The 27,127-nt window shown below is 35.5% G+C and overlaps 1 protein-coding gene across 16 annotated transcripts in view; it reads right to left on the reverse strand.

The window, feature by feature from the left end:
- The window catches only part of EHBP1 (EH domain binding protein 1), a 420,362-nt gene that overhangs the window by 283,593 nt on the left and 109,642 nt on the right, over window positions 1-27,127 (reverse strand). For all 16 annotated transcript variants that reach the window (XM_032410868.1, XM_032410870.1, XM_032410869.1 and 13 more), the window contains one exon: window positions 5,467-5,524. In XM_032410868.1, coding sequence (XP_032266759.1) covers window positions 5,467-5,524 — 58 coding nt within the window. The remainder of the gene's footprint in view (window positions 1-5,466; window positions 5,525-27,127) is intronic.

A 27,127-nucleotide genomic window follows, 5' to 3' on the forward strand; every position in this document is an offset into this window, starting at 1 on the left:
TAAAATCTTTTTTTTTTTTTTTTTTTAAAGATTTTATTTATTTATTTGAGAGAGAGAGAATGAGAGAGAACACATGAGAGGGGGGAGGGTCAGAGGGAGAAGCAGACTCCCTGCTGAGCAGGGAGCCCGATGCGGGACTCGATCCAGGGACTCCAGGATCATGACCTGAGCCGAAGGCAGTCGCTTAACCAACTGAGCCACACAGGCGCCCCTCTTTTTTTTTTTTAATTAAAAAAAGATGTAAGGGTGCGAGTTGCCAAGCTGCTAGCATGCTGTCATTTTCTTACCATTCTACCCAGCACCTCTCTCCCCAGCAAAAAACGTCCAACCAAGTTAGAGCTCTGGCTTTCTGTTATTCCTTTTAGAGACTGTACAACCTGGCTAAGTTAGGACACTGTAACAAAATCAATTAGTCCAGCTGAGTAGCTGGCACTACCAGCTGTATAATGTTAGCTAATTATTATATAGCAGGCAGAAAAAAGGACCAAGGGGCACCTGGGTGGCTCAGTCATTAAGCGTCTGCCTTCAGCTCAGGTCATGATCCCAGGATCCTGGGATTGAGCCCCGCATCAGGCTCCCTGCTCCGCAGGGAGGCTGCTTCTCCCTTTCCCACTCTCCCTGCTTGTGTTCCCTCTCTTGCTGTGTCTCTCTCTGTCAAATAAATAAATAAAATCTTAAAAAAAAAAAAAAGGACCAAGTAAATTCTACTGGAGAGGAAACCAGGAACGTACACAGTAGCAAACATGAAAAAAAAAAAAGTATTCCTATTTTCAAAAAGCTTACTACAACTTTCACCTCAAACAGAATTCAAGAATCTGAAGCTAGAAAAAGAATGAAAGGCCCAATGGGTATTGGCCTTTCATTGTGTTCACTATGTGAACACAAATTGGGTAAAAATATCCAATATGGGTAATAAACATCTAATTGTACAAATCCATGGGGACATTAATTTAGGTTCTTAAGAACTTGATTAGAAAAAGCACATCATATTGGCAAACATTAGCACTACAAGAACCATGATCAGTTTTCACTGAGAGTAACAGAAAGGATTCTTCAGAAAATAATTAGGCACAGAAACACAAGTACAGCTATTCAGCTTCTTTGTATAGTTAGAGAGGCAGGTTATTTCTTTATTTGCCAGCTATCCTAGTACAGATAATGGTACAAAGGATTAGGCCACATTATCCAGTTCCCCTTATACAATTTTTCTCACTTTTTAATCATATGACAGATCATTTGACATGCCAAAGCAGACCTAGGAAAAAGGTAACATTTCTCAATTTAGGGTCCTAACCCTATAAAATGCCTTATTTTCTAATTATTTCATGTCATATCTTCCCTAAAAGACTTGTACCTAATATGGTACTAAATACAGAGTAAACGTTCACTTATTATTTCTGATTCCTACAAAATAAAATATTTCACTAAAAATTTATAGTTGTCAGTTGTTAAATAATCTTCAACTTGTAAAACTGCATATACCCATATGTTTAAGATGTCACATATAAAGTTACCTTAGACTTATTGCCATTAAGGCAAAGCTCTGCAACTGTACCTTCCCCTCCTGATATCACAGCACATTGTAAAAGGCTGGAGCACAACCATAGAGCAAGGAAGTAAAGGTGGTAATGCCATCAAAAAGCTTGTGAGGACTTTATTTTTTTATTTTTATTTTTTAAAGATTTTATTTATTTATTTGACAGAGAGAGACAGAGCGAGAGAGGGAACACAAGCAGGGGGAGCGGGAAAGGGAGAAACCAGCTTCCCGCTGAGCAGGGAGCCCAATGCGGGGCTCAATCCCAGGACCCTGGGATCATGACCTGAGCTGAAGGCAGATGCTTAACGACTGAGCCACCCAGGCACCCCGCTTGTGAGGACTTTAAAGCTCTGGTTTCCCTTTGAAACTCTCCCATCTGTGAGCTTAAATTTCTACTTGGAAAACCATATTTAAGGCAACATATTACTCTGCCATAATTTGGGGGGGACTATCATAATTGTCCTGCCTCCTACTGTCCTATATTTTATTGAAAAATAATTTATTTAAGCATATATAAATCAACTGCAGCCTGACAAAATCCTTATTATAAATGCCATGACTTGAAGAGAAGAGGCAGGGAAGCTGCATATTGTGTTAATTATCCATGGTAATTATTTTCTCAATAAAAAATGAGTCAGCAATGAATTCTGATTATATATTTAGCTATAAAGATAGACATGTGCCCATAGAAAGTGAGCACTGAGAACTAAACTTTAAATAAGGTAGTATGCCTTATTTATTCTCTAATCTGACATTTATCTGTGTCTCAGTTATAAGTTTCAATCTATCAATATAAAAAAAGAATCAGGGGCGCCTGGGTGGCTCAGTTGGTTAAGCGACTGCCTTCGGCTCAGGTCATGATCCTGGAGTCCCGGGATTGAGTCCCGCATCGGGCTCCCTGCTCAGCAGGGAGTCTGCTTCTCCCTCTGACCCTCCCCCCTCTCATGTGCGCTCTCTCTCTCTCTCTCAAATAAATAAATAAATAAATCTTTAAAAAAAATTAAAAAAGAATCAGGAAAGAGAAATAATAAGCTATACGGATGACAAAAACCAAAACTGATCACTGTACAACTCAAACTCTTTCTAAAAACACAGTTAAAAGTAAATGGCCAATGGTTGCAGAGATCTTTTTTCCCCCTCAGTGACTTCAATGGGACTCAGCAGCATATAATGTATATTTTAAAGGAAAACCATCAGAAAATAGAACTGACTTTCAGAAGAAAAAAGTGGTTCTAGTCTTTGGATTTAGTGTAACGGATAGCTAATTAAAAAAAAAAAATAGCTGGGGACACAAGTTTTTTATTAAAGAATTCCAAAATGTCATGGATTTCACATTTCCTAAGATTAAAAAAACCATTTATTTGCTTAACTTTTATAATAATGTCATAATCATTTCTTTCATAATTTCTGGAACTGGATTTTTAAGTCCTCTTTTGGGTGTTCTGTACAATTTATAAAACAGCATTTCACATATGCATGAACATGCTATGCACTTGCTGTAAAGAGCTTAACACATGGTGGGTTCTCAATTTTTCAAAAGAAATACATCTATAATGTTTTAAGAGAAGACACAATGATTCTGAAATACACAGAAGGGATCTGAAATATTAAGAGCATTATAACTGGACAGTAATCCAAGAAATAATTCCTTCTAGAAAATATTGCATTCTGAGAAAAATCAACCTGCAGCCTCAAACATTTGGATTTCACCATCTAGATTCAATCAATATTTGATACAATATGAAAAATAATCTGGACCTAAAAGTTATCTGATTGACTTTCAAAAATGCAATTAAATAAAGGTGTATTTAACTTCAAATAGGGTTATGTATTCTGAATTGACCTATAATCTATTTCACTGTTTCATTTTTTTTAGAAAATAATTAGTATCTGATTATTAAAAGGAGGTAATCACTTTTCATTTGATAGCTAAAAGCACATAGGGTCTAACATCCATAGTTATAGTCATATTCATCTATCATACTTAGTGGATGACCTTTTATTGTTCCTTTCCACAAAAGCCTAAGACCCATAGGCAAAAGTGACAAATATCCAGCAAAACAGAGAAAACCCTAAGTCCATTTTCAGAACTTTCTCATATCAATGTAAATGGATAAGAAAATATTACAGGTCTAAAATACAATGCTCCGGGGCGCCTGGGTGGCTCGGTCGTTAAGCGTCTGCCTTCGGCTCAGATCATGATCCCAGGGTCCTGGGATCGAGCCCTGCATCGGGCTCCCTGCTCTGCGGGAAGCTTGCATCTCCCTCTCCCACTCCCCCTGCTTGTGTTCCCTCTCTCACTGTGTCTCTCTCTGTTAAATAAATAAATAAAATCTTAAAAAATAAATAAATAAAAAATAAAATACAATGCCCCCAAACTATAAATGTATGCTTTGAAGATGATGTCATTCATGATATGATGCCCTGTACCTTTCTTATGTGGCTGCTGGAAATATATTTAAAAGTTAAAAATGTACCAACACTATTACCCAGCGAATTCCAGTCCTATGTATTTGCCCAAGAGAAATTAAAATATTTATCCCCTAAAATACTGTTTCAGTAGTATTTATACCAGAATTCACAGTAGTGAATATTCAGGATATTCACTAGAAATGAATCAAATCATCAACAGGGGCATAAATAATCAAACTGCAGTGCATTCACTCTATGGAATACTACTCACTAATAAAAAAAAAAACTACCAATATTCACAACAGCATGAATAAATCTCAAAAACATTATGTTGAGCAAAAGAAATCATGCATAACACAGGACTACTGTATGATTCCATTTACATGAAATTCAAAAACAGGCAAAACTAGTCTATGGTGATAGAAAAATCAGAATAGTGGTTGCCTCTGAGAGCTGTCAATTAACTGGAAGAAAACACAAAGGAAAAAGTAATGAAAATATTCTATATCCTAATAGGAGTACTAATTACACAAGTATGTATTGATCAAAACTCACTACATTTTATAATTAAGATCTATATGTAATTTTAGCTGAATAAAAATAAAATTTGACAAGATGTCCCTGAAATATTAAAAATTCTGAAATTTAATTAAATTAAACTTAAATTAAAAGGAATAATTTTTTTCCTCACACAGGACTACTTATGGAAAAAGGAATATCCACTTAAACATGCTTATAGTTATTGTGTGCTTATAAAAATATATTCATATTTATCTAAAGAATAAAATTTTAAAATATCTGCAGAATTGTTACTGAACATTAAAAATTCTGTTCTATACTCCCCACAAAGCTCTAAGTGCAAAAAATTAAAACCTTTGAAAAATCCAACTCCTTTCCTCCTGCAGCCCAGCAATGGACTCAGATAACTCATCATTTCTTTCTTTTTTTTTTTTTTAAGATTTTATTTATTTATTTGACAGAGACATAGAGAGCACAGATAGGCAGAGCAGCAGACAGAGGAAGAGGGAGAAGCAGGCTCCCAGCTGAGCAGGGAGCCCAACGCAGGGCTCGACCCCAAGACCTTGGGATCATGACCTGAGCTGAAGGCAGATGCTTAACCGAATGAGCCACTCAGGCGCCCCACTCATCATTTCTTAAGTTTGCCTTAATTTCTTCCTCTTGGAATCTGAATAAACAATCCCAGGTACAATTTTGTAAGTGTTACCTATTTAATCATTAATTCATGATTACCATTGTATAGAGAAGTTAAATTACACTGATGTTACTCAAGGCTACCACATCCAAGATCAAAACTCAGGTATCTGACTCCCATTTTCAGAACTGTAGTTACACGATCACAATGCCTGATCAATCATTTTAGTAGATTAGATAATTAGAAATAACCCAAAATATCAAGTAATATATTAAAATATTCTACACTGGGACCAGAGAAGCTTCATAATTTGACTAAAAGTTAAATGCAACATTTGGGTAAGAAATTTAGAAAAGAGACAAACCTTAGAAGACTTCCTTCGGCTTCTTCTTGTCCAAACTACCACCAGTTTATCTGGTTGCCTGTCAAGGAAGAAAAAGATAAAGCATAATTTAAGTAATCTTATATCAAATTAATAAAGCTTAGTTCTAGTGCCTTTAAAAGGACAAAAATGTCATCTACTTTAGATTACAAAGAGCAGTTATTCTTACAATAAATCTCTATAAATTATTCAAATATAGTAATTTTTTATATTACTATTTACTATTACTAAATTAGATCATATTTGTATGATACAAACATGATCTAACTTAAATGACTAATATTTTATCCACATGTTTTTCTAAAAATCCTTTAGCAAGTTAATTCACTCGGACAAACCAAGTAAAATAAAAGAATTGGTGACTATTTTAAAAAGAAAAGCACACACACATCTTTTCTAAAAATTAATGCTATACATCTAACACATTATCTACTTTAATTTGGAAAAAATAGCATAAAAGTGTCACTTCCAAAATAATTTAAATCTATGGGTTACACTACTTTTGCATCTCATATCTTATAAACAATGTTTGTGGTTTTCAAAATATTTTTATATTCAATCATCTCAACAATCTTCATAAAAACAATACAGTACTAAAAAAATATGTAAGGTATATACTCTTATTTTATAAATTTAAAAAACTGGCAAAATAACTAAACAAAAGCTTTGGCAGAACCAAGTCTGAAATACAGGTCTTTTAACTCTCAGACCTCTCTTCTTTACCTTCTGCTAATATAAAGTAGAAAAACAAGAAAAAAAAAAAAACCTGTTTTCAGCTAATACAACTAAGTTCTCTTTAATGCTGAGGGAAAACATCAAGATTATGATTATCAGTTATTTTCCTTAAATTTTTATTTTTAAAAATCTTAGATAAAAGCTTTTTAACCAAGAAATGAATGATACACTCATCTCGGTGACCTTCACTACTTTCTATGTCTCACTTATTTTACCCAAAAATCCCTATCAAGATGACCTGTCCTCTTATTTCATTTAATTAAATACACACACACACACACATATACACATACATAAAAGGCCACCAGCCATAAACTCCTTACCCAGTGATTCACCTATTAACCTGTCCAAAGAGTTGTCCAATGAAAAAGTACTGAGGAACTGACCCAGAACGTAGCACAGAAAAATAAAGTGATAAAAATATTTTAAAACAAGGGAAGAGACATAAAAGACAAACTGAGAAGTACATACACCTAACAGAAATGCTAGAAGTTCAGAACAGTGGGAATGACAAAGAAATACTGAAGAGACAAGGCTAAGAATGCTCCAGACTTGAAGAGTCCTTAGACAGAAAGTATATATTAAAAACTAATGATGTACTGTATGTTGGCTAATTGAATTTAAATTAAAAAAAGAAATGAAGGGGGAGAAATCGGAGGGGGAGACGAACCATGAGAGACTATGGACTCTGAGAAACAAACTGAGGGTTCTAGAGGGGAGGGGGGTGGGGGGATGGGTTAGCCTGGTGATGGGTATTAAAGAGGGCACGTATTGAATGGAGCACTGGGTGTTATACGCAAACAATGAATCATGGAACACTACATCAAAAACTAATGATGTAATGTATGGTGATTAACATAAAATAAAATAAAATAAGTATATAATAATGAATAGGATAATTAAAAATAAATTTAATATCTGGATACCGTACAAACTACAAAGCAGCAAGAATAAAGAGAAAAACCATAAAAGAAAAGACAGGTTACCAACAAAGGAATCACTAGACTGATAGCAACTTCTCATTAGCAGCAACAGAGAACAAAAGACAATAAAGCTAATGATCTTCAAGTTGCTAAGGGAAAATAGCTGTCATCCTTGAGTTTTATACTGGCTAAACTATCATTTAAGAAATGGTTTTAGGGCGCCTGGGTGGCTCAGTTGGTTAAGCGACTGCCTTCGGCTCAGGTCATGATCCTGGAGTCCCTGGATCGAGTCCCGCATTGGGCTCCCTGCTCTGCGGGGAGTCTGCTTCTCCCTCTGACCCTCCCCGCTCTCATGTGCTCTCTCTCATTCTCTCTCTCTCAAATAAATGAATGGGATCTTTAAAAAAAAAAAAAAAAAAATTTGGTTTTAGACATTTCCTGGCAAAGAACAGATGGTCAATAAATATTTGCAGAATGGATGGGAAAAAGAAAGAAAAAGATATGATTTTAGACATACGAAGACTATGAGTTTACAATGCATAAATTCCAGTTAAATAAGGGAAGCAGTAGGATGCAAAAAGCAACATAAATATTGTGAAATGTTAATGCTTGTTCATTTTAGGTGGTAGAACCCAAAGAAAAGCTAGGCCAGAAACAGGAAGAAGGTTCTAATAATAAAACTGTTTGACTAAGGAGCCATCTAAACAAATGCACAATGTTTCTGATGGTGATAATAACCAGCATCGTATAAATAGAAAAATGGTGGTTCTCCATCCAAGACTCAGCTTAGTTCCAAGTGTCAGGCATTAAAGACATCAAATGTAAACTAAAACCAGTAGCTTGCTTTGGTGAGTCTTCCCACAGTGAGACGTTGGGAGCAACAGCGAAATGCAGAAGTGCTAAATTACAGGTGAAATAGAAGAAAGTTTCTATGAAATATCAGAATGTTAACCTAAGAAATCCGAACCAATGCAGAAACAAACAAAACCTTGTTCAACACAGAGAGAAGCAGAATAGAACAAATGACAATGAAGATGGGGAGCAGTAAAGTAATATAATAGATGGAGCTGGGAAGAAAGTATGATCAATGCTGGCAGCTTAACAGTAGAGGAAATGAGTAGCCAACAAATGTAAGCTACCTTGTTTGAAAGTATTTATGGCTTGCTGGAAATTTTACCTAGATTACTACACTAACCTTTTCATCATGTTCTCACCTCCACATCTCCAGGCAACTCCAACTCTTAATTATATTTCTATGGCACTTCTTTAGAAACGCTATCTTACAGCTTTTCCTTGTGTTTTTTATCCTACAGTCATCTCTTATACTGAAGGTACTACAAACTGGTCCTTGCAGTTTGAATTTGACAGATTCATTTCATCATAATAGTATTCCATTTTATTTTACTTTTTAAAAAGATTTTATTTATTTATTAGACAGAGAGAGACACAGTGAGAAAGGGAACACAAGCAGGGGGAGTGGGAGAAGCAGGCTTCCCGCGGAGCAGGGAGTCCGATGCGGGGCTTGATCCCAGAACTCTGGGATCATGACCTGAGCTGAAGGCAGATGTTTAATGACTGAGCCACCCAGGCGCCCCAATTTTATTTTATTTTGAATTTAAATTTAAAAAAACAGTTCTTACTTAAATGCTTTTAAACAAGGTCCATGCTGTCCTGATTACTAGGGCCTCCACTATCACCTGCTTCACATCCGACCAGCTCCTATTTAGACCCTGTACACATTTGACCCTGTGACAACCTGGCATGCAAGATAACATCCATATTCCTGAATGTTGTTTTTATAAGGCACTTCACCACCTGACCCTAATCTACCTTTCTAGCTACAAATATCTGAACACATACTCCTTCAATCTCTTCACATCTTTGCATGGCACTACCTTTCTTACAAAAACTTCCTCTTTCCTCCCTCTTCTACCTGATAAACTCTTAATTCTTCACTTCCTCTGTGAAACCTTGACCACTTATCATTTCATTTCTACCCCATTCCATATTCCATGGCTCAGGCAGAATTAACTGCTCCTACTACTGTATTTCCAGTAATACCTTAAAAACACCTCTATCAAAATATTTGATATGCCCTATATTACATTTTTATTATTCCTATCTCCTCCACTAGATTGCAATCCTTTATCAACCATATCTTATCTTTATATTCCTAGCAACTAATAAGAATTTGGTACAAGGTTGAGGTTCAATGAACATTTGCTACTGAATGAACCTTAAGTTTCCAGCAGGAATTCCCAACTGGTTAATTATAATTGATGAGGTCTAACTACAGCCAGTAGCTATATAATAAATCCTCTCTGCAGTTTAATTTTGCAGGGATTCTCACCTTGGCTGCACATGGGAACCTCTTGGGAAGCTTTTAAAAATACTGATGCCTAGGTTCCACTCCTGGAGAATCTGATTTAACTGGTGTCATGTGCAGATTTTTTTTAATTCCTACAGGTGATTCTAATATGCAGTCAAAGTTGAGAACCGCTGTTTTATAGGGAGAGTGGTAAGCAATCCCTGTACCTCCTGACTTCAAACACTAGTAAGGCATAAGTTGTGCCAGCAGTGGGGGTATCTGCCCCCCACCCGCCGCCCCCGCCCCCACACATCATCCTAAGCCACCATCCAGGCTACCTGCACTGTTGCCTCCTTCTAACTCAGCTTCTTGGCACCTCCCTCCCCTCAACCATCCTGATCTCAGTGCTTCAGAACAGGAAAACCTTTTACCATAAAAAATCAGGAAGGGTGGTCTCCTAACCTAAATGCCTGAAGTTCCAAGAATGTAAATAGAACATAAATGACTTATCTGAGAATACCCCCAGAGACAGCTAAACTTGTTTGTGCTTCTAAGTCATGTCCCATTTTTTTTTTTTAAAGATTTTATTTATTTATTTGACAGAGAGAGACACAGCGAGAGAGGGAACACAAGCAGGGGGAGTGGGAGAGGGAGAAGCAGGCTTCCTGCTGAGCAAGGAGCCCGATGCGGGGCTCGATCCCAGGACCCCGAGATCATGACCTCAGCCGAAGGCAGACGCTTAACGACTGAGCCACCCAGGTGCCCCAGTCATGTCCCATTTTTAAGAAGTCTTTACTAGAAATCAGTCCACCTTTGCATTATCATGGGCAACATGAGGCAGTGTTCTAAAATAAAGAAAGGTGCTGTGACTTATTGTTCTCAATAGAAGAGTACCAATAACCACACAATTAGCTGACCACAATTAATATTTTAAGCATCTGTGCTGTACTAGAAAAGAACCATTAAATATTTACATATGTCCACAAAAGAGGCCAGGGACAGAGTAACTGTGAGAGTGTTATCCAACTATCAAAGAACCTGTAATTATACAACTTTCTACTAAAAAAGTCAAGACAACTTGATAGAGCTCAGGTTTCATAGAGAATTCAACAATCACATATTTAACATTTCTACTCCATCCCCTAAGTTAAGTAACCAGGTAGGCCTACACATAATACATACACAGACATATAAATACACAAACATATATTACATATGCAAACATCTTATATACATGCACATAAAATGTACACACAGATGCACATTCTTTGAAATCTATCTAAAGGGTTCCCTTAAAAAAGCTTAAGTCTGGGGCACCTGGGTGGCTCAGTCCTTAAGCGTCTGCCTTCGGCTCAGGTCATGATCCCAGGGTCCTGGGATCGAGCCCCACATCCGGTTCCCTGCTCAGCGGAAAGCCTGCTTCTCCCTCTCCCACTCCCCCTGCTTGTGTTCCCTCTCTCGCTGTGTCTCTCTCTGTCAAATAAATAAACAAAATCTTTTAAAAAAATAAAAAAAATAAAAAAGCTTAAGTCTTTTGGTGGGTTTATTCAGGGAAGAAAAACTTTACAACAAAAACTAAAATTTAAAAAAAAAATTAAATTTAACACCTCTAACCTACCCTCAGAGTCCTTTTTTTTTTTTTTAAGATTTTATTTATTTATTTGACAGAGAGAGACACAGCGAAGAGAGGGAACACAAGCAGGGGGAGTGGGAGAGGGAGAAGCAGGCCCCCTGCCCAGCAGGGAGCCCGATGCAGGGCTCAATCCCAGGACCCTGGGATCATGACCTGAGCCGGAGGCAGACACTTTACAACTGAGCCACCCAGGCGCTCCCTACCCTCAGAGTCCTTAAAAAGGAACAAGAATAAGTTGAACGTGAAGGTGGCAAGACTTGTCTCAAACTATGGTCCTGATGCTAAAACAATAGAGTAGAAAGGGGGAGAATAAAAAGGAGTGGAAAAAGGAGAATATAAGAGAGCTACAATGAACCAGAGTATAAAACAGTAAGCTGTATTTTTCTTTGGTCTGAAGCTAAATTTTGTGCCCTCCTCTTTTGCCACTAGTGAACTTAAAGGTAAATTAAAAAATATATATTTTACTGAAGGCCTATTATGCTCCTGGCACTGTGCTAAGCAAAGGAGATACAAAGATGAAAGAAGATAAATCTCAATCCCCTAAAAATTTACAAACCAGTAGAGACAAGCAAGTAAACAAAGTACCCCATTTCTAGCACAACCCTGGGGAACACGGAGAAGACAAAAAAACCTTATGCAGAGAAGGATCTACTTATATATATCTCAGGAAATATGCACACTGACAAAGAGAGCCTGCCCAACCCCTGAGACTACTTATTTAAAATTTATTTAAAAACCTGTAATTTATGACACCTTAAATATAAAACCCAACAAAAGATGACTCCTAATACAGTACAGCTGTCTACTAAAAAATTATAAAGCCATTAAATATATTTTCTAACAACATTTACAAGCATGGGACTATGCTTAGGATATCATGTTAAGTTTATTTAATACAGATTAAAAATTTTTTCCTATAGTCTACAATGAAAGAAGATACCAGGAAGAAATATCTCAAAATACTAACTGTGGCCACTATTAGAAAGTAAAATTACATGTCATTTTAAACATATACTTTTCTTTATTTTCTGCAATGCATTTATATCACTTTATGCTGGAGAGCTATTTAAACGTGGGGGGGGGGAGTTATTTAAAATAAAACAACCCTTTTAAGTTTAGAACTAAGTATGAACAGAGTTAAACAATTTCTTAATTTTCACCTTGACACTCCACTATGGTCCAAATAATAACAATATGACAAATACTATTCAGATCACTCTTTCTCCTCTACATCAGTTAAAATTCCCCTTTCTCCAGGGTAAGCACCTTAGGAGGGTAGTGAAAGGAAAGAAATCGGAGGAAACAATTTGCATTAATCTAGGAGATACAAATTTGTAAAAGAAGACCGTTCCAAGGTGATACAGTATGGAGGAGAGAATACTAGCATAGAGGAGACTTATTTTTCCTAGTTCTCACCCTGCGTGACCTTCGGAATGTGTCTCCATTTCTCTGAGCCTATTCCCTAATTTATCAAATGAAGAAATGACTAAGATCTCAGCTAGTTCTAAAGCACAGTGGTTCAATGACTGTAAGATTAAATGACTATAATGGAGTAAATATTTGGTGGTTTAAAATGAAATGAGAAATTCAGGAATAGGGTAAAGAATTTACGGCATAAAATCACTTGCCTCCTGTTTTCTCATTATCAAGAGCTAGCTAATATTATTAACTTTGAGTAACACTATGAAAGGGGAAGTAATATTTTTTAGCAGAATAGTAAACTGACCACCAAAGGTTCATGCTCCCTGTCCAAAGCGTAGTGTTAGTTTTGGGAGGTGTTGCAAGAAACCCCTCAACTGCACCCCACCCACCAACTTCACCACCACCATGTTGGCACTGAAATGGGGCCACATGATACTTCTTACCCCTGGAATGTGAAAAGTTATTAGTGTCACTTCTGGAGTAAAATGGATAAAAAACAAGTATGCCTTCTCCACGCCAGTTGGATGGAGAGGTTCCAGAATGCAGAGGAAGGCACAGTCATAAGATAAAAGGTGTCAGGGCTCCTGCATGACCACATGGAAGCCAGTCAACCTGGAATACCCTCTCTAGACTCAGAAGTAAGCAAGAAATAAACTTTTATTAGGTTAAACCACTTGAATTTCTGGGTGTGTCTGCTACAGTAACTCCTCAACATTCTAGAAAATTCAGTAATTTAAAAACACACACAGTAAGAGTTGCGATCTTGTAGTAAGTTACACTGGAAAGTACTGAGACCAAATTTAACCTTTTTATGTCCTACTGGTTTTCATTTATATGAAACTGATGTTTCCAAGGATAAAAGACAGCTATAACTCAAAACTTAGTAATTAATATTTAAGCCCCTAAGCTTTTCCTAGATTAAAAATGAGGAACCGTAAGTCTTTAGAACACAAAAGTACAACAAATTTCTGCCACCACAGAATCCAGGATGTGTTTACAATGAGAAAAAGAGAGCTCAAAATATTAATCCTGTAGTTACTGTGAACAGCCACTTCACTAAATACCAAGGTTATTCTTTTTAGGAGAAAGGGCTCTTAGCCATAACTGAACATTTCATGGTGGGATGCTGTGAATATTGAAACAAAAAGGGAGAAATTGTCTTATCACGGAAGTACTCTAACTTTACTATTTCTCAAGTAATTATTTTTATCCTTCAGTAGGTACATCTGCCTCCTATTGTACTATAACTGCTGCAGCTCCAGTTAATTATACTCCTTTATGCTTACTTCACAAGTTATTTAGCAAGCTGTAATAATTAATTCAATAGGAAGAAAATTATACAAGACAAAGTACTCATATATAAGATATATTTCTTTTCTGTAAAAATGAAAGGATAGTTCTAATAACAGATGTAAATCTTTGTCACTTAAATAAAAACATTTTTTTTTTTCTTAAAGATTTTATTTATTTATTTGACATAGAGAGACACAGCGAGAGAGGGAACACAAGTAGGGGGAGTGGGAGAGGGAGAAGCAGGCTTCCCGCGGAGCAGGGAGCCCGATGCGGGGCTCGATCCCAGGACCCTAGGATCATGACCTGAGCTGAAGGCAGACACTTAACAACTGAGCCACCCAGGCGCCCTAAAAACATTTTTTTAAATTATATTTTTGCACCTTCCTACTATCTTTAAAACATTTTCACAGAATGACTGCTTTTGGTCACAAATATTTAACTGGTGATGCCCATGGACTTTTGCTGACAGGAATTTCTAATACCTATATATCTATTTAGATACAGGATCAGTCAAACTGAGGAGGTGCAGTTTAGCCTACTTGAACTGAGTATACTTTTTAATAGGCCATCAAAAAAATACATATATATATTTTTTCTTTTTTGCTGTACTATTCAACAGTACAAAGGGTTTATCATTTTATAATATAAAGTTATTTTGGAGACAAATAGCATTATAAATAATCACTACTGTATCATGTGTGCAATATTGGTCTTCCGTTCTCCTTTATTGTTTTACAGAAATCACCCACACCATTTCTTTTAATTTAGCATATTATTTACTACTTCTTTTCTTATAGGCCTGTTGGAACAAACCTCACATGTCAAGAAATTCAGATCAATCCAGATGTTAAGTATCTGACTAATCTCCCAGAATGACAGTTTTTAAAAAAGTCTCAATATGTCACCAATGCCACAGGCCTCGAAAAAAAACATTCCAAATAGAGAACACTGGTGGACTCCAGGGGAAAAAGGAACTAACGAATCACTAATGTTAAACTGTTCTGAGAGGAATTTTGAGAGGCTGACAGAAAAATTTAGGAATAATAATCACAGATACAGGAGGGAAAAGGGCAAAAAAACGCAGTGTATTTTAACACAAGAAAAATCAAGAGAAAGGAAATGTGGTAATACCATAGTGCTCAGCTGCAAACAATACTAGGTCATAATAATGAATTCTGATCTAACTCTTGTAAAGCTGACTGGAAAATAGGAAGGATGGTGAAAGGGAAGGGTTAAGTTATTTCAGGGAGGAGGTGGTACAACAGCTAAATCCTCACCACATTAAGAAGCTAGTAAAGTCTAAAATCAAAAAAGTTTTTTTAAAAAGTTGGAAGTATGTTATTGAACAGTGAACAGCATTCACACCCACACCAGGAAGTTTATATTCAAAGAGACAGACAATAAGTATTGGCAAAGATATGATGAAAATGGAACCTTCACACAATGCTGGTGGGATTGTAAAAGGGTACATCTGCTGTGGAAAAGCTTGGAAATTCTTTAAAAAGTTAAACATAGACTTATCATAAGATCCAGTAATTTTACTCCTAGATATATACCCAAAAACTTGTACATGAATGTTGATGGCAGCATTATCCATAACAGCCAAAAAATGAAAACAACTGAAATGCCCACCAAATGATGAATGGATAAACAAAATGTGGTATATCCATTCAATGGAATATTATTTAGCCATACAAAGGAATGACATACTAATACATGTTACAACATGGATGAACCTAGAAAACATTACACTAAGTGAATAAGCCAGACACCAAAGGTCACTTATTGTATAACTTCATTTATATGAAATGACCATAATAGGCAAATTCATAGAAACAAAAGTAGATTCATGATTGCCAGAGGCTTGGAAAGGGGAGTAAAGACAGGGATGACTACTAAGAGGAACAGGATTTTTTTGGGGGTGATGAAAATATTCTGAACTAGATAGTGATGATATATGCACAACTCTCTGAATATACTAAAAACCACTGAATTGTACACTTATAAAGGGGTAAATTTTTAAGAGTTTAAATAAGACTAGTAAGAATAAAGGCAAGAAAGGGTTGAATAAATGCTAAAAGGTTATATGCTACAAGAAAACAGTCATTACTTTGAAGATCTTCCTTATTCACAAAAGGGACTCCAAATTACTCCAAATTAACCATTGCCAAGTATAATAACCCATCCTCAAAAGATTCACCACCATGAGGATATTTTTAAATAAAAGAGCAGCAAATACTTTCATAGCATATGTGTTTAAGACAGTGTCTTAAGTGTCCTACATATACTAACTCATTCAAAGTTCATGAAAACCCCACAAGTAGGTATAAGGTGCTGCACTGCCCAACACTAGAAGGTGTCATTCACATCCTGTATGACCTGCCTCACAATCTGAATAGATATTAATATCCCTATTTTACAAATAAGAAAACTAAGGCATAAATAAGTTAGGAAGTTTAAGAAGTTTTGCCAAGGTGACTCTAATAGTAAGTAGAAACTAAGATCTGAAATGAGGCAGTTTGGCATCAGAGTCCATCTCCTAATCCACTATCTATACTGACAAATATACTGCAGCCTCTATAGCGAATCTCAGAGATTTTCCAAACAGCATTAATATCTTTGGGAGGTGACACTTGAAAGTACAATACTTATTTAAAAGCATAGATTTTCACCTGTTTGTAGAAATTAGTTACAAACTTTGTATTATAACATCCAACCTATGACATTATATAGGCATGAAAGATTTGTTTTTAAGACTGTTATTTGACCTTTCACAACGAATACATGTGCATGTTACTATTTGGTCTGTGATTTTATCTTTCATTTCTGGTTGTTGTAAAATAAATTAATCTGCTCCACTATAAAGCTAATTTTTGGCTATCTTAATACTATTTCTTCTCTCTATAAAGTTTAATCTAATAAAATTATAATAGTAATCACAAAAGAACTTTTAAAAAATCATATAGGACATTTAAAAATTAGTGAATATTTAAAATTATTTATTATCCCATGTGCCAAAAGTACTGTAATCCAAGTCCTTTGTGCAGATTTCTCTCCAAGACACTGCCACACAGTGATGAGTAAAATTTAAGCCCACTCTAGAGTCTGGCATGTGACTGACAGGATAGAGAATTACTATATGTGCCTTAATGTAAGATGAGATGCTTTTTTTTTTTTAAGGAAGAAATTGCCTATTTATATCCTTACAACTCTTTTAATTATTTTTTTAACAAAGTACTGTTTAGAGAAGACACATCAGCTCTAAATAGACCCAATCAATATTAATTTTAAATGCTTAGGTGGCTCTACTAACAGAATAGGTTTAAATAGGTTTAAATGGATTAAAGAATATTCGATCAATTTAGTAATTCTTAGAAGAATGATTTCTCAGATGCAGAGAGAATGTCACTATAAACAAGCTTTTTATTAAAAAAAATTTTTTAAAGTAGTAAAATACTACCATGTAGAAATCCAAACGTGTACATATGTGGTCAATGAGAACAGTAAGCATTTTAATGTTTCATTATTTAATGTCATTTGCTTGTAGCCTGGGGTATTTCCAATGACATTACTATAATCAGAATCAAAGAGTGCTGCATCTCAAAGAGAGGGGCAGAAGTGAAATAATAAGCTCTAGAAAATTAGTCTAGATGACTCAAAAAGCAGCTCCAGTGAGGATGACGATACTGATGTCAAAGACAAACACAGAGTTTGAAAAAACAAATACTTTACGAGAAGCATTTACACCTAAATGCAACATGTACTCTTAAATTGAATCTTGCACCAGAAAAAAAATTTTTTTCTTTTGTTATAAAGGACATAACTGGGAAAACTGGTGAAATCTGAATAAGGTCTATAGATCAGGTAATAGTATTGAACCAACATTAATTTCCTGATTTTGATGATTGTGTTGTATTTATGTAAGAACTGTCTGTGTTTTTAAGAAATACACATTGAAGGATTTAGAAATATAGAGTCATCACATCCTTAGTTTCTTCTCAAATGAGTCAGAAAAAATGTATGTATATGCATAAACACAGATATATTTACACACACAGGGATAAAGCAAATAAGCCAACTAGGGAAGTATGAGAATACTTTGCACCACTTTTGCAACTTTATATATCTGAAATTATAAAAACAAAATAAAAAATCAATAAATAAATTAGTATCTTTTTTTAAATTAGTATCTCAAGAAAACTGTTTTAAGAAATTTGGTGGAATGTATTTTTATATATATCTAAGATTATTTTATACACTGTGACATTATATATGATTAAATTATTACACCAAACATATGTTGACATCTATTTCACCTCCATCCCTATTAGCTAACAAAAAAAAAGAAAAAATTTTAATGGAGCTTCTAATTAGGAAAATGCTGGTGATAAACAACAGGAACTGGGGGTAGATAAAATGTTATAAGTTCAGGATCACCTTATATCTAGGCATACAGAGTAGCCAGCTTCCAGATATACAGCCCCAAGGTTGAAGAAAACACTCGGAACTAGTTTCTGCACAGGAAAACTGAAAATAATAGGACTTCTTGATAGCTTTCAGACACATAAATAACATCCATCAATCGGCAGTCGGGCCCACAGCTTAAAATAACCCAGTTCAATACAGTCTAGTCATGGCCAAAGACAAAAAGAGCTGAGCTATTTCCAGCTGTAGCATCCGCAAGAAGCTGAGTATGTTACGTATATCCAATAGTCAAAAGAAGTGTATTTGTTTCTAGGGCCAAAGGTTAGCACCAACCAGAAGAACTAGTTCCTTTGGGACTCATGACCTATCATACACCTCACTTACTAGGAAGGGAACTCAATTTTTCAAAAATAAAGAAAAGATATCAGACTCTCTCCCCTCTAAAGAATTATTATTTCATTATTTTTTATGCCTTACTGTTGCTCAGGGAATAAGATTCTAACTCAAAGTCCTTCTCAATTTGACCTCTACAAATCTTCTAATCTAATTTACTACATTGTATGCTGCATATAAATTAGATCAGTAATTGCTCCAAGAACATGAGCTGTGCTTTTCTTCCTATGTCCTCCATGCTGCTAAATGTAATAAACATTTTTGGGGGTCCTCATCTTATCTGTCCTCTTAGCAACACTGACACTTGTATATTTCTTCCTCTTTGCAGGCTCATCCCCCTCTACCTGGCCGGGCAGTATAAGGAAGTCCTCAAAAACTGGCTTTACCCTTACCTTACACCATATATATAAAGTAACTCAAATGGATCAAAAACCCAAATATAAGAACTAAAACTAGAAAAGTCAGAAGAAAACATAGGACAAAAGCTTCATGACTTTAGATTTGGCATTGACTTCTTAAATATGACAAATACATAGGCAACAAAAGAAAAAGCAGGTAAGTAGGACTTCATTATAATTAAAAACTTTTTTATATCAAAGGATACTATCTATAAACAGAGTAAAAAGGCAATCCACAGAATAAGAGAAAGCATTTGCAAATCATTTATCCAGAATATATAAAGAACTACTATAATTCAACAACAAAACCAACAAAAAAACCACCCAATTAAAAAATGGACAAATGCATAGCATAGGGAATATAGTCAATGATACTGTGATAGTAATGTATGGTGACAGATGGTAGCTGCACTTGTGGTGAGCACAGCATGATATATAAAGAAGCTGAATCACTACGTTGTACACCTGAAAATACTGTAACATGTGTCAACTATACTCAAATAAAAAAACTCATTAAATAAAATATGGGCAAAAAGAATACCAATTCCACACAAACTCTTCTAGAAAACTGAACAAGAGTAACTATTTCCCACTCATTCAATGAGGCCAGCATTCTCCTGATACCAAACGGGGCAAAGACTTCACAAGAAAACAAAAACAAAAAGAAAACACTACAGAATAATATCCTACATGAAGACAGATATAAAAATACCAATTAAAATTTGGCAGATTGTATCTAACAAAATATTAGAGGGATAACAGATCATGACCAAGTGGGGTTTATTCTAGAAATGTAGGGTTGGCTTAACATCCAAAAATCAATCCATGTAGTTCAGTATATTAGCAAACTAAAAGAAAAACCATATGATAAGCTCAATACAGAAAAAGATTTTGACGGGGCGCCTGGGTGGCTCAGTCAGTTAACTGTCTACCTTCGGCTCAGGTCATGATCACGGAGTGCTGGGACTGAGCCCTGCATTGGGCCCCCTGCTCAGCGGAGAGCCTGCTTCACCCCTGCCCCCACTTGTGCTCTTTCTCTCTCTGTCAAATAAATAAATAAAATCTTTAAAAAAAAGAAAAGAAAAACCTTTTGATAAAATCCAACATTCATTCCTGATGAAAGCTCTCAGCAAAATAGGAAAGAAGAAAACTTCCTTGACCTTATAAGGGAAGGGAATATGTATTATTTATGTAATCATTAAAAAAATAAATAAATAAAAAATAAAGCTACTTTCCTTATAAAGCTACTTTCCTATAGCTAACATTATACTTAATGGTGAAAGACTAAATGCTTTCTCCCTAAGATTGAGAACAAGGCAAGAATATCCACTCTCACCACTCCTACTCAACATAGTGCTGGAAGTTCTAGAGAGTGCAATAAGGCAAGAAAAAGAAATAAAAGGCATACAGATTGGAAAGGAAAAAGTAAAAACTCTTGGCAAATGTCCTCTCTACAAATGACAGGATTGTCTATGTAAAAAATTTCCAAAAAATCTACAAAAACCACTCCTTAAATTAATATTTGAGTTTGAAGGTATGACATGTGAGTGAAGTAGCCATCTTGGACACTGCAGCCCCAGTACATTCTTGAAACAGAATTAAGACCCCAGACATGGGGGCACCTGGGTGGCTCAGTTGGTTGAGCGACGGCCTTCAGCACAGGTCATGATCCTGGAGTCCTGGGATTGAGTCCCACATTGGGCTCCCTGCTCAGTGGGGAGTCTGCTTCTACCTCTGACTCTCCCCCCTCTCATGTGCTCTCTCTCTCAAATAAATAAAATCTTAAAAAAAAAAAAAAAAAAAGACCCCAGACATATGGTCCCAGTCAAGTTTTCCCAGCTATCTCCATTCTTTCAAGACATGCCAGGGACACCTGAGTGGCTTATTCAGTTAAGCATCTGCTTTTGGCTCAGGTCATGATCCCAGCGTCCTGGGATCGAGTCCCACATCGGGGTCTCTGCTTAGTGGGGAGCCTGCTTCTCCCTCTCCCTCTGCCTGCTGCTCTGCCTGCTTGTGCGTGCGTGCTGTCAAATAAATAAATAAAATATTTTAAAAAAAAAAATCCCATCTGATGCACCAGACATTATAGAGCAGAGATTCACCACCTCATGGCCAAACTACTGACCCATAGATTTATAAGTATAGTAACTGGTTGCTGATTTACACAAAGGATCAGCAAACTTTTTTCAGTAAAAGGCCAGAGAGTAATTTTTATTTTTATTTTATTATTATATTTTTTTAGTCATGGGGAGAGGGGAGAGGGGGAGAGGGGGAGGGAGAGAAAGAATCTTAAACAGGCTCCACGCCCAGGGCAGAGCCCAACATGGGGCTCAATCTCACAACCCTGAGATAATGGCCTGAGCCAAAATCAAAAGCTAGACACTTAACTGACTGAGCCACCCATGCACCCCAGGCCAGAGAGTAATTTTTTAGGTGTCAAGAGCCACACAGTCTCTGTCACAACTACTCAACTGTGGTGTAGCAGCACAAAAGCGACCACAGACAATATGTAAATAAATGTGACCGTGTTCCAAAATTTGTATTTATAAACACAGAAGTCTGAATTCCATATAATTTTCATGTGTCACAAACTATTCTTTTTTTTTTTTTCAAACATTTAAAAATGTAAAGAATTCCTTCTTAGTTTGTGGGCTGTACAAAAAAACAGGTGGAAGATTGGATTTGGCACCATAGGCTGTAGTTTCCTGACCTCTGGTTTACACCATTAGGTTTGGGATACTTTTTTCTACAACAACAGCTATCTGGGGCATACATTAAAGTATTTAGGAGTAAAGGAAAATAATTCTGAAATTTATTCTCAAACTGTTCTAAAAAATTATATGTACATAAGGTGAGAAAAAGAAGACAATGATAAAGCAAATGTGGCAAAACATTCATACCTGATGATGCTCAGTGAAGGCTACAGGGAATTCTTTAATCCCCCATCCCCAGCCTATAAGCAATGTTAGTTAACATTTGGATGTATTTCCTTCCATCCTCACTACCAAATTAAACATAATTGCTCCTTTTACCTTAAGTGAATACCAAAACAGCCCCACCAAGTCTTTCAGCAACAAATAACGCTTTCAATATTTAACACTTCTTCTACTAGTCAATATTAATGCCAACAAACTCATACGTGTTTAAACACTAAGCTTTTAAAAAAAAAAAAAATCTGTGCATATATGTGTGGGAATATAAATATTGGAGGTAGGGATAATAACTAATGATCCTTAATAGCTCTGCAACCTGAAACATTCATTTCTTATTCTAGTTGTAAGGAATGTTAAATGATGTTGGCTTGCCCTGGGGAATAACCAACCACAATGTACAGTGGTGATTTAAAGGAGGCTGAAGATTTGGACTTGTCATTTCAAAATAAATATATTTTTAATTTTAAAAGGAAGCTTGGGAGAAAAAACATCGAATACCGTTACTATCTAACTTTTAAAGTAATTCTATCCGTTTAAAGAGAGGAGTAAAGGGGTTAAAGAAGATGAGAATAAACACAAGTCCACAGATAGACTGCAAAAGGTATCAATTTTCATTTCTGTATCCTTTCTAACAGGGGAAGATATTACCCTAGGAGATAAAAACGTTTTAAAAACATAAAGAAAAATACATTACTATTTATTATGACAAGATATGAACTCAGTACATGTGGTAGCTGCTTATGCTACAACTATAACACAGACTGTTTGGGTTATTTTGTTTTGTTTTTTATTCAAACTTCCACGTTGTACTGACCTTTCCACCAATCAACTTTCAATGAATCAGGATCTAAAATATTCTATTTTCTGCCAATTCTCCTACTTCTTCCTAAAGCACTGGGCTACAAAGTTACAACAATAAGAGAATTTTTGAAAGCTGCAATTAAGTTTGGAGATCTTGTATGATCTTTTAATTTTACAGATGTGTTCTGCTGGACAGCAACAGGACCAGATTAGAAACCAGGGCTCCTGGCTTAAATGTTCTTTCATTTTTGCAAGCCTTGCTTACTTAAAAAAATAAGGTATTGAATTGCATGCTCCAGGTTGCCTCTGTCATTCTACTGAATCCTAAAACCTCAGACTTGGAAAGAATTTTAAAGATCACCTTGATAGTCTAAACAACCTACTTAATCTGGATACACGAATCCAATCTCTATTATGCCTGCCAAGCAGCTACCCAGATCCTCTAGCAACAGGGAAACCATTAGCTTCACCCAGACTGCCCACTCTACCTTCAGACAACCCCAGGTGTTCCTTCCTATGCTGAGGGAAACCCATCACCCTGTAACTTCTATCCTCTTGGTGCCCAGCTTACTTCCATTTCCAAGAACAGCCTTTCAGATACTTCATACTTGGTGGGGGATTTTCTCTTCTCTAAGCTAACTATCCCTAACTCCTTAAACCTAACCTTGTGTAATTTTGACTCCTACTCCCCCCTAGTCACTTTCCTCGAAACACATTCCAACTTCTCTAAACCATCTTAAACTAGGATAGCCAGAACTGAAGACAATACCTCAAATGTGGTCTGACTAAAGGGGAACCTCCTTTCTTAGAGACCTCCATTAATGCAGCTTAACACATTTGTTTATTTTGTTTTGCTTTTTTTCAGACATGTCACAGACTCATAATAAGCTTATCACTGACTAAAATCTTTTACTTACATGGTAAGTCAAATCTCTTCCACCTATATAGTTACATGGTTGGAATCTTTTAAGACTAAAATGTACACCTTTACATATTTATCACATTCAATGTAATCTAGTTAAATTCAGCCCATGATTCTAGCCAAATGAGATCTTTTGGTACCCTGGTTCTTGATTCATATATCTAATATCACCATAGCTCACCATGATCTGCAAATATGAAACACATGCCTTCTATATTGCATACAAGTAATTGATAAAAATAAACAGAATCAAAACAAGCACTGAGTCCTACAGTAAGGCTATAGAAATGTCCCTTTGGACTTAAAATAATAAATTATCCAGTTTCCAGAACATATTTTTTTCCATCTTGACAGTATCACCATGGAACTTAGCAAACCCTTCACAGAAATACAAATGTGATAAACATATTCTCTCAAAGGAGCAGATCTGTCAAAAAAGGAATTCGGGTTAGACTAACGACTTTTTCTTAATGATACCATACTGGTCTCTTTCATTATTAACTACTTATAAATAAAACATGGTTTTTGTCCTCTGTTTATCAACCTTCCTAAGACTCAAATATTAACTTGTTTTGTCTATAGTTTTAGTCTATAGTTTTCTTGAAGAAAAACAAAAAATTACTCATCTCTAGGTTTCTTCTCTATAGCTCTACTGATCCTGTTGGTTCTTCAAAAAAAAAAAAATCACCAGTGCGAAAGCAGATTTTTCTTTTCCTTCTTTTGAAGTGTCTGAATAAAAAAGCTTTAATAGAGTAGTATTTCTTTTCATTTTCACGCCTTTTTCTCTACTTATCAAATTATATTTTAAAGCTGTAAATTTTTTGTAGCCCTCAGTCTGGTATCAACTTGGAACTGCAGTGGTAATTTACCTGGAATCCAATAATTCTTCAATTCTTATCTAGTTTGTATTTTGAATAGGTTATCTTAATTTGGAGTGCTAATATTCAATATCTCAAAATCTGCTTGTTCATAACATATACCACACTTACTTCTTTTCAATAAAAATATCAATTTTACTGCTAACAATAAAAGTATACTGTGATTTCTTTCTATCTCCAATCCTCCAATCACACACATTAAGAATACCCCCTGGTAGAACAATTGGATATCTATATGGGAAAAAACAAACCTCAAGCTCTACCTCACATAATACATCAATACTAACTTGAAATGGATGGTAGACCTAAATGTAAATGTTAAATCTGTAAAACTTCTACAAAAACAAAAACAAAAATATAGTAGAAAATCTTCATGACCTTGCAATAGGCAAAGATTTCTTAGATAGGACATAAAAACACACCAACCACAAAAGAAAATATTGGTAAATTGGATTTCATCAAAATTAAAAATTGGGGTGCCTGGGTGGCTCAGTTGGTTAAGCATCTGCCTTCCACTCAGGTCATGATCCCAGGGTCCTGGGATTGAGCCCTGCATTGGGCTCCCTGATCAGCAGAGGGTCTGCTTCTCCCTCTCCCTCTGCCCCTCCTCCTCCCTGCTTGTGTTTTCTCTCTCTCTCAAATAAATAAATCTTTTTAAAAATTAAAAATTGTTCTTAAAAAATATTAGCAACATGAAAAGACAGAATTGGAGAAAATATTCATAATGTTTTTATCTGGCAAAGTGTTGGTATCTAAAATATGTAAAAGAATTCTTACAAATTAGAAAACAACCCATTTTTTAAAAAATGGGTAGAGGATTTAAATAGTTCAAAAACAAGATACACAGGGGGACCCTGTCTGGCTCAGTCAGTAGAGCACACTACTCTTAATCCCAGGGCTGTGAGTTCAAGCCCCACATTGGGTGTGGAGCCTACTTAAAAAAAAAAAAAAAGAAAAAGAAAAACAAGATACACAGTGAACAATAAGCACGTAAAAAGATACTCAACAGCATTAGTCATCAGGAAAATGCAAATTAAAATCAAAATAAGATATTCACTACATACTTACCAAAATGGCTAAAATTTTTATTAAAAATGTTGAGACATAAGTTGATGTCTGATCATCTTAACAACAATAGGAGGCAAATTTCAAGGCTAAAAATTACATTTCCATTGACATTTCTAAGAAAACAAACCTGAATATATAAAGTTCACCTAAGTATTAAAATAACATATTCATATCTAACAATTTGCTTAATATATCAATTAAATGTGACCTAATTCATCACTTGTTTAAATATAATTAGAGCATCATATGTAACTGGGAAAACCTGTAGCAGAAGAATTTTTTCTCGTTCTTTACCTCTACCAGTTAACTATTTAAGATTTACTAAAAAACCGAATAATTCAAATTTAAGTTAAAATATATTCTATCTCAATCAGTGCATGAAACATTTATTAAGTGCCTACTCTACACACTAGATACATGCTTGATTAGTAAAATCATTTCTAAAAACTTTACAATCAATGGCTGAAAATGTAACGCACACAAAAGCATCAAACATTGGAACTCAAACCCCTTTGTGCTAAATATGTTAACCCCCCTCACCACAACCAACAACAAATACAGTTGCTGGTTCACATTCTTCTCTCTTTTTTTTCTTTACCAGCCCTTAACAGTGTTTTCTTCATGATAGGCACTTTAAATTATAGTAATAAAGCCCCTTACTTTGTTACTACAGGAAGGAGAAGGCACTCAAATTATAACACTGATATTGTTTTATGTAGAATGAAAGCTATACAGTCTTTGGGACCCAGTGAAACTTCTGTCACATTTCTATTATAATCCAGTTTCTTTCAAACAAACGTGTCATCTCCAATATACTTGATACACCTGGAAAGTTAGTATTTTACATATTTGAATAATCAATGCCATGACAAAAGGGACATTTTTTTTTCATTGCTGCAGAGACCTCATTCTCAAATTTCATGTGGAAGTGCAATAGTTTCCATGTACAATAGAAAATTCAAGATCTTGTCTATAACTTTGCCTAGAAACTTAAACAATTTACAAATTAGGGCCTGAATCACAATTTTAAATTGAGGATCTTGAGTGGTAGAGTGGTTTGTTATAGGATATCTAACATACAACCAGTAGTGCTTAAGCTATCAGGTATTTGAATGGTTTTAATTTAAAAATAATTATCTTTTTTTTTTATAGTACTAAAAACCCATTAAATTACTTAAAAATATATGTAATCATTATTGAACTTCCTATAAAACATTCTGGTACTCTTCAAAAACTATCAGCATGCATCTTGAAATATTAGAAGTAAGGCCCTATCCTCAATGAGTTTATAATCGAGAGGGAACCAAGATCAAGTCACAAGAAAGAGGGGGGAAAAAAACAACAAAAGAAGTTAAATATTTAAATAGTAGCAAAGTGGTTGAGTATGGACTCTACAATCAGATCTAAGTTGAATACTGGCTCCAATAATTGTGTGACCTTGGGCAAGTCTCAACCTCTCTAAGCCCAGTTGCCTTTACCTGTTATTTGGAGATAATAATAGTACTGACTGG

Source organism: Phoca vitulina, unplaced genomic scaffold (assembly GCF_004348235.1).
Source record: "Phoca vitulina isolate PV1807 unplaced genomic scaffold, GSC_HSeal_1.0 scaffold12, whole genome shotgun sequence".
NCBI lineage: Eukaryota > Metazoa > Chordata > Mammalia > Carnivora > Phocidae > Phoca > Phoca vitulina.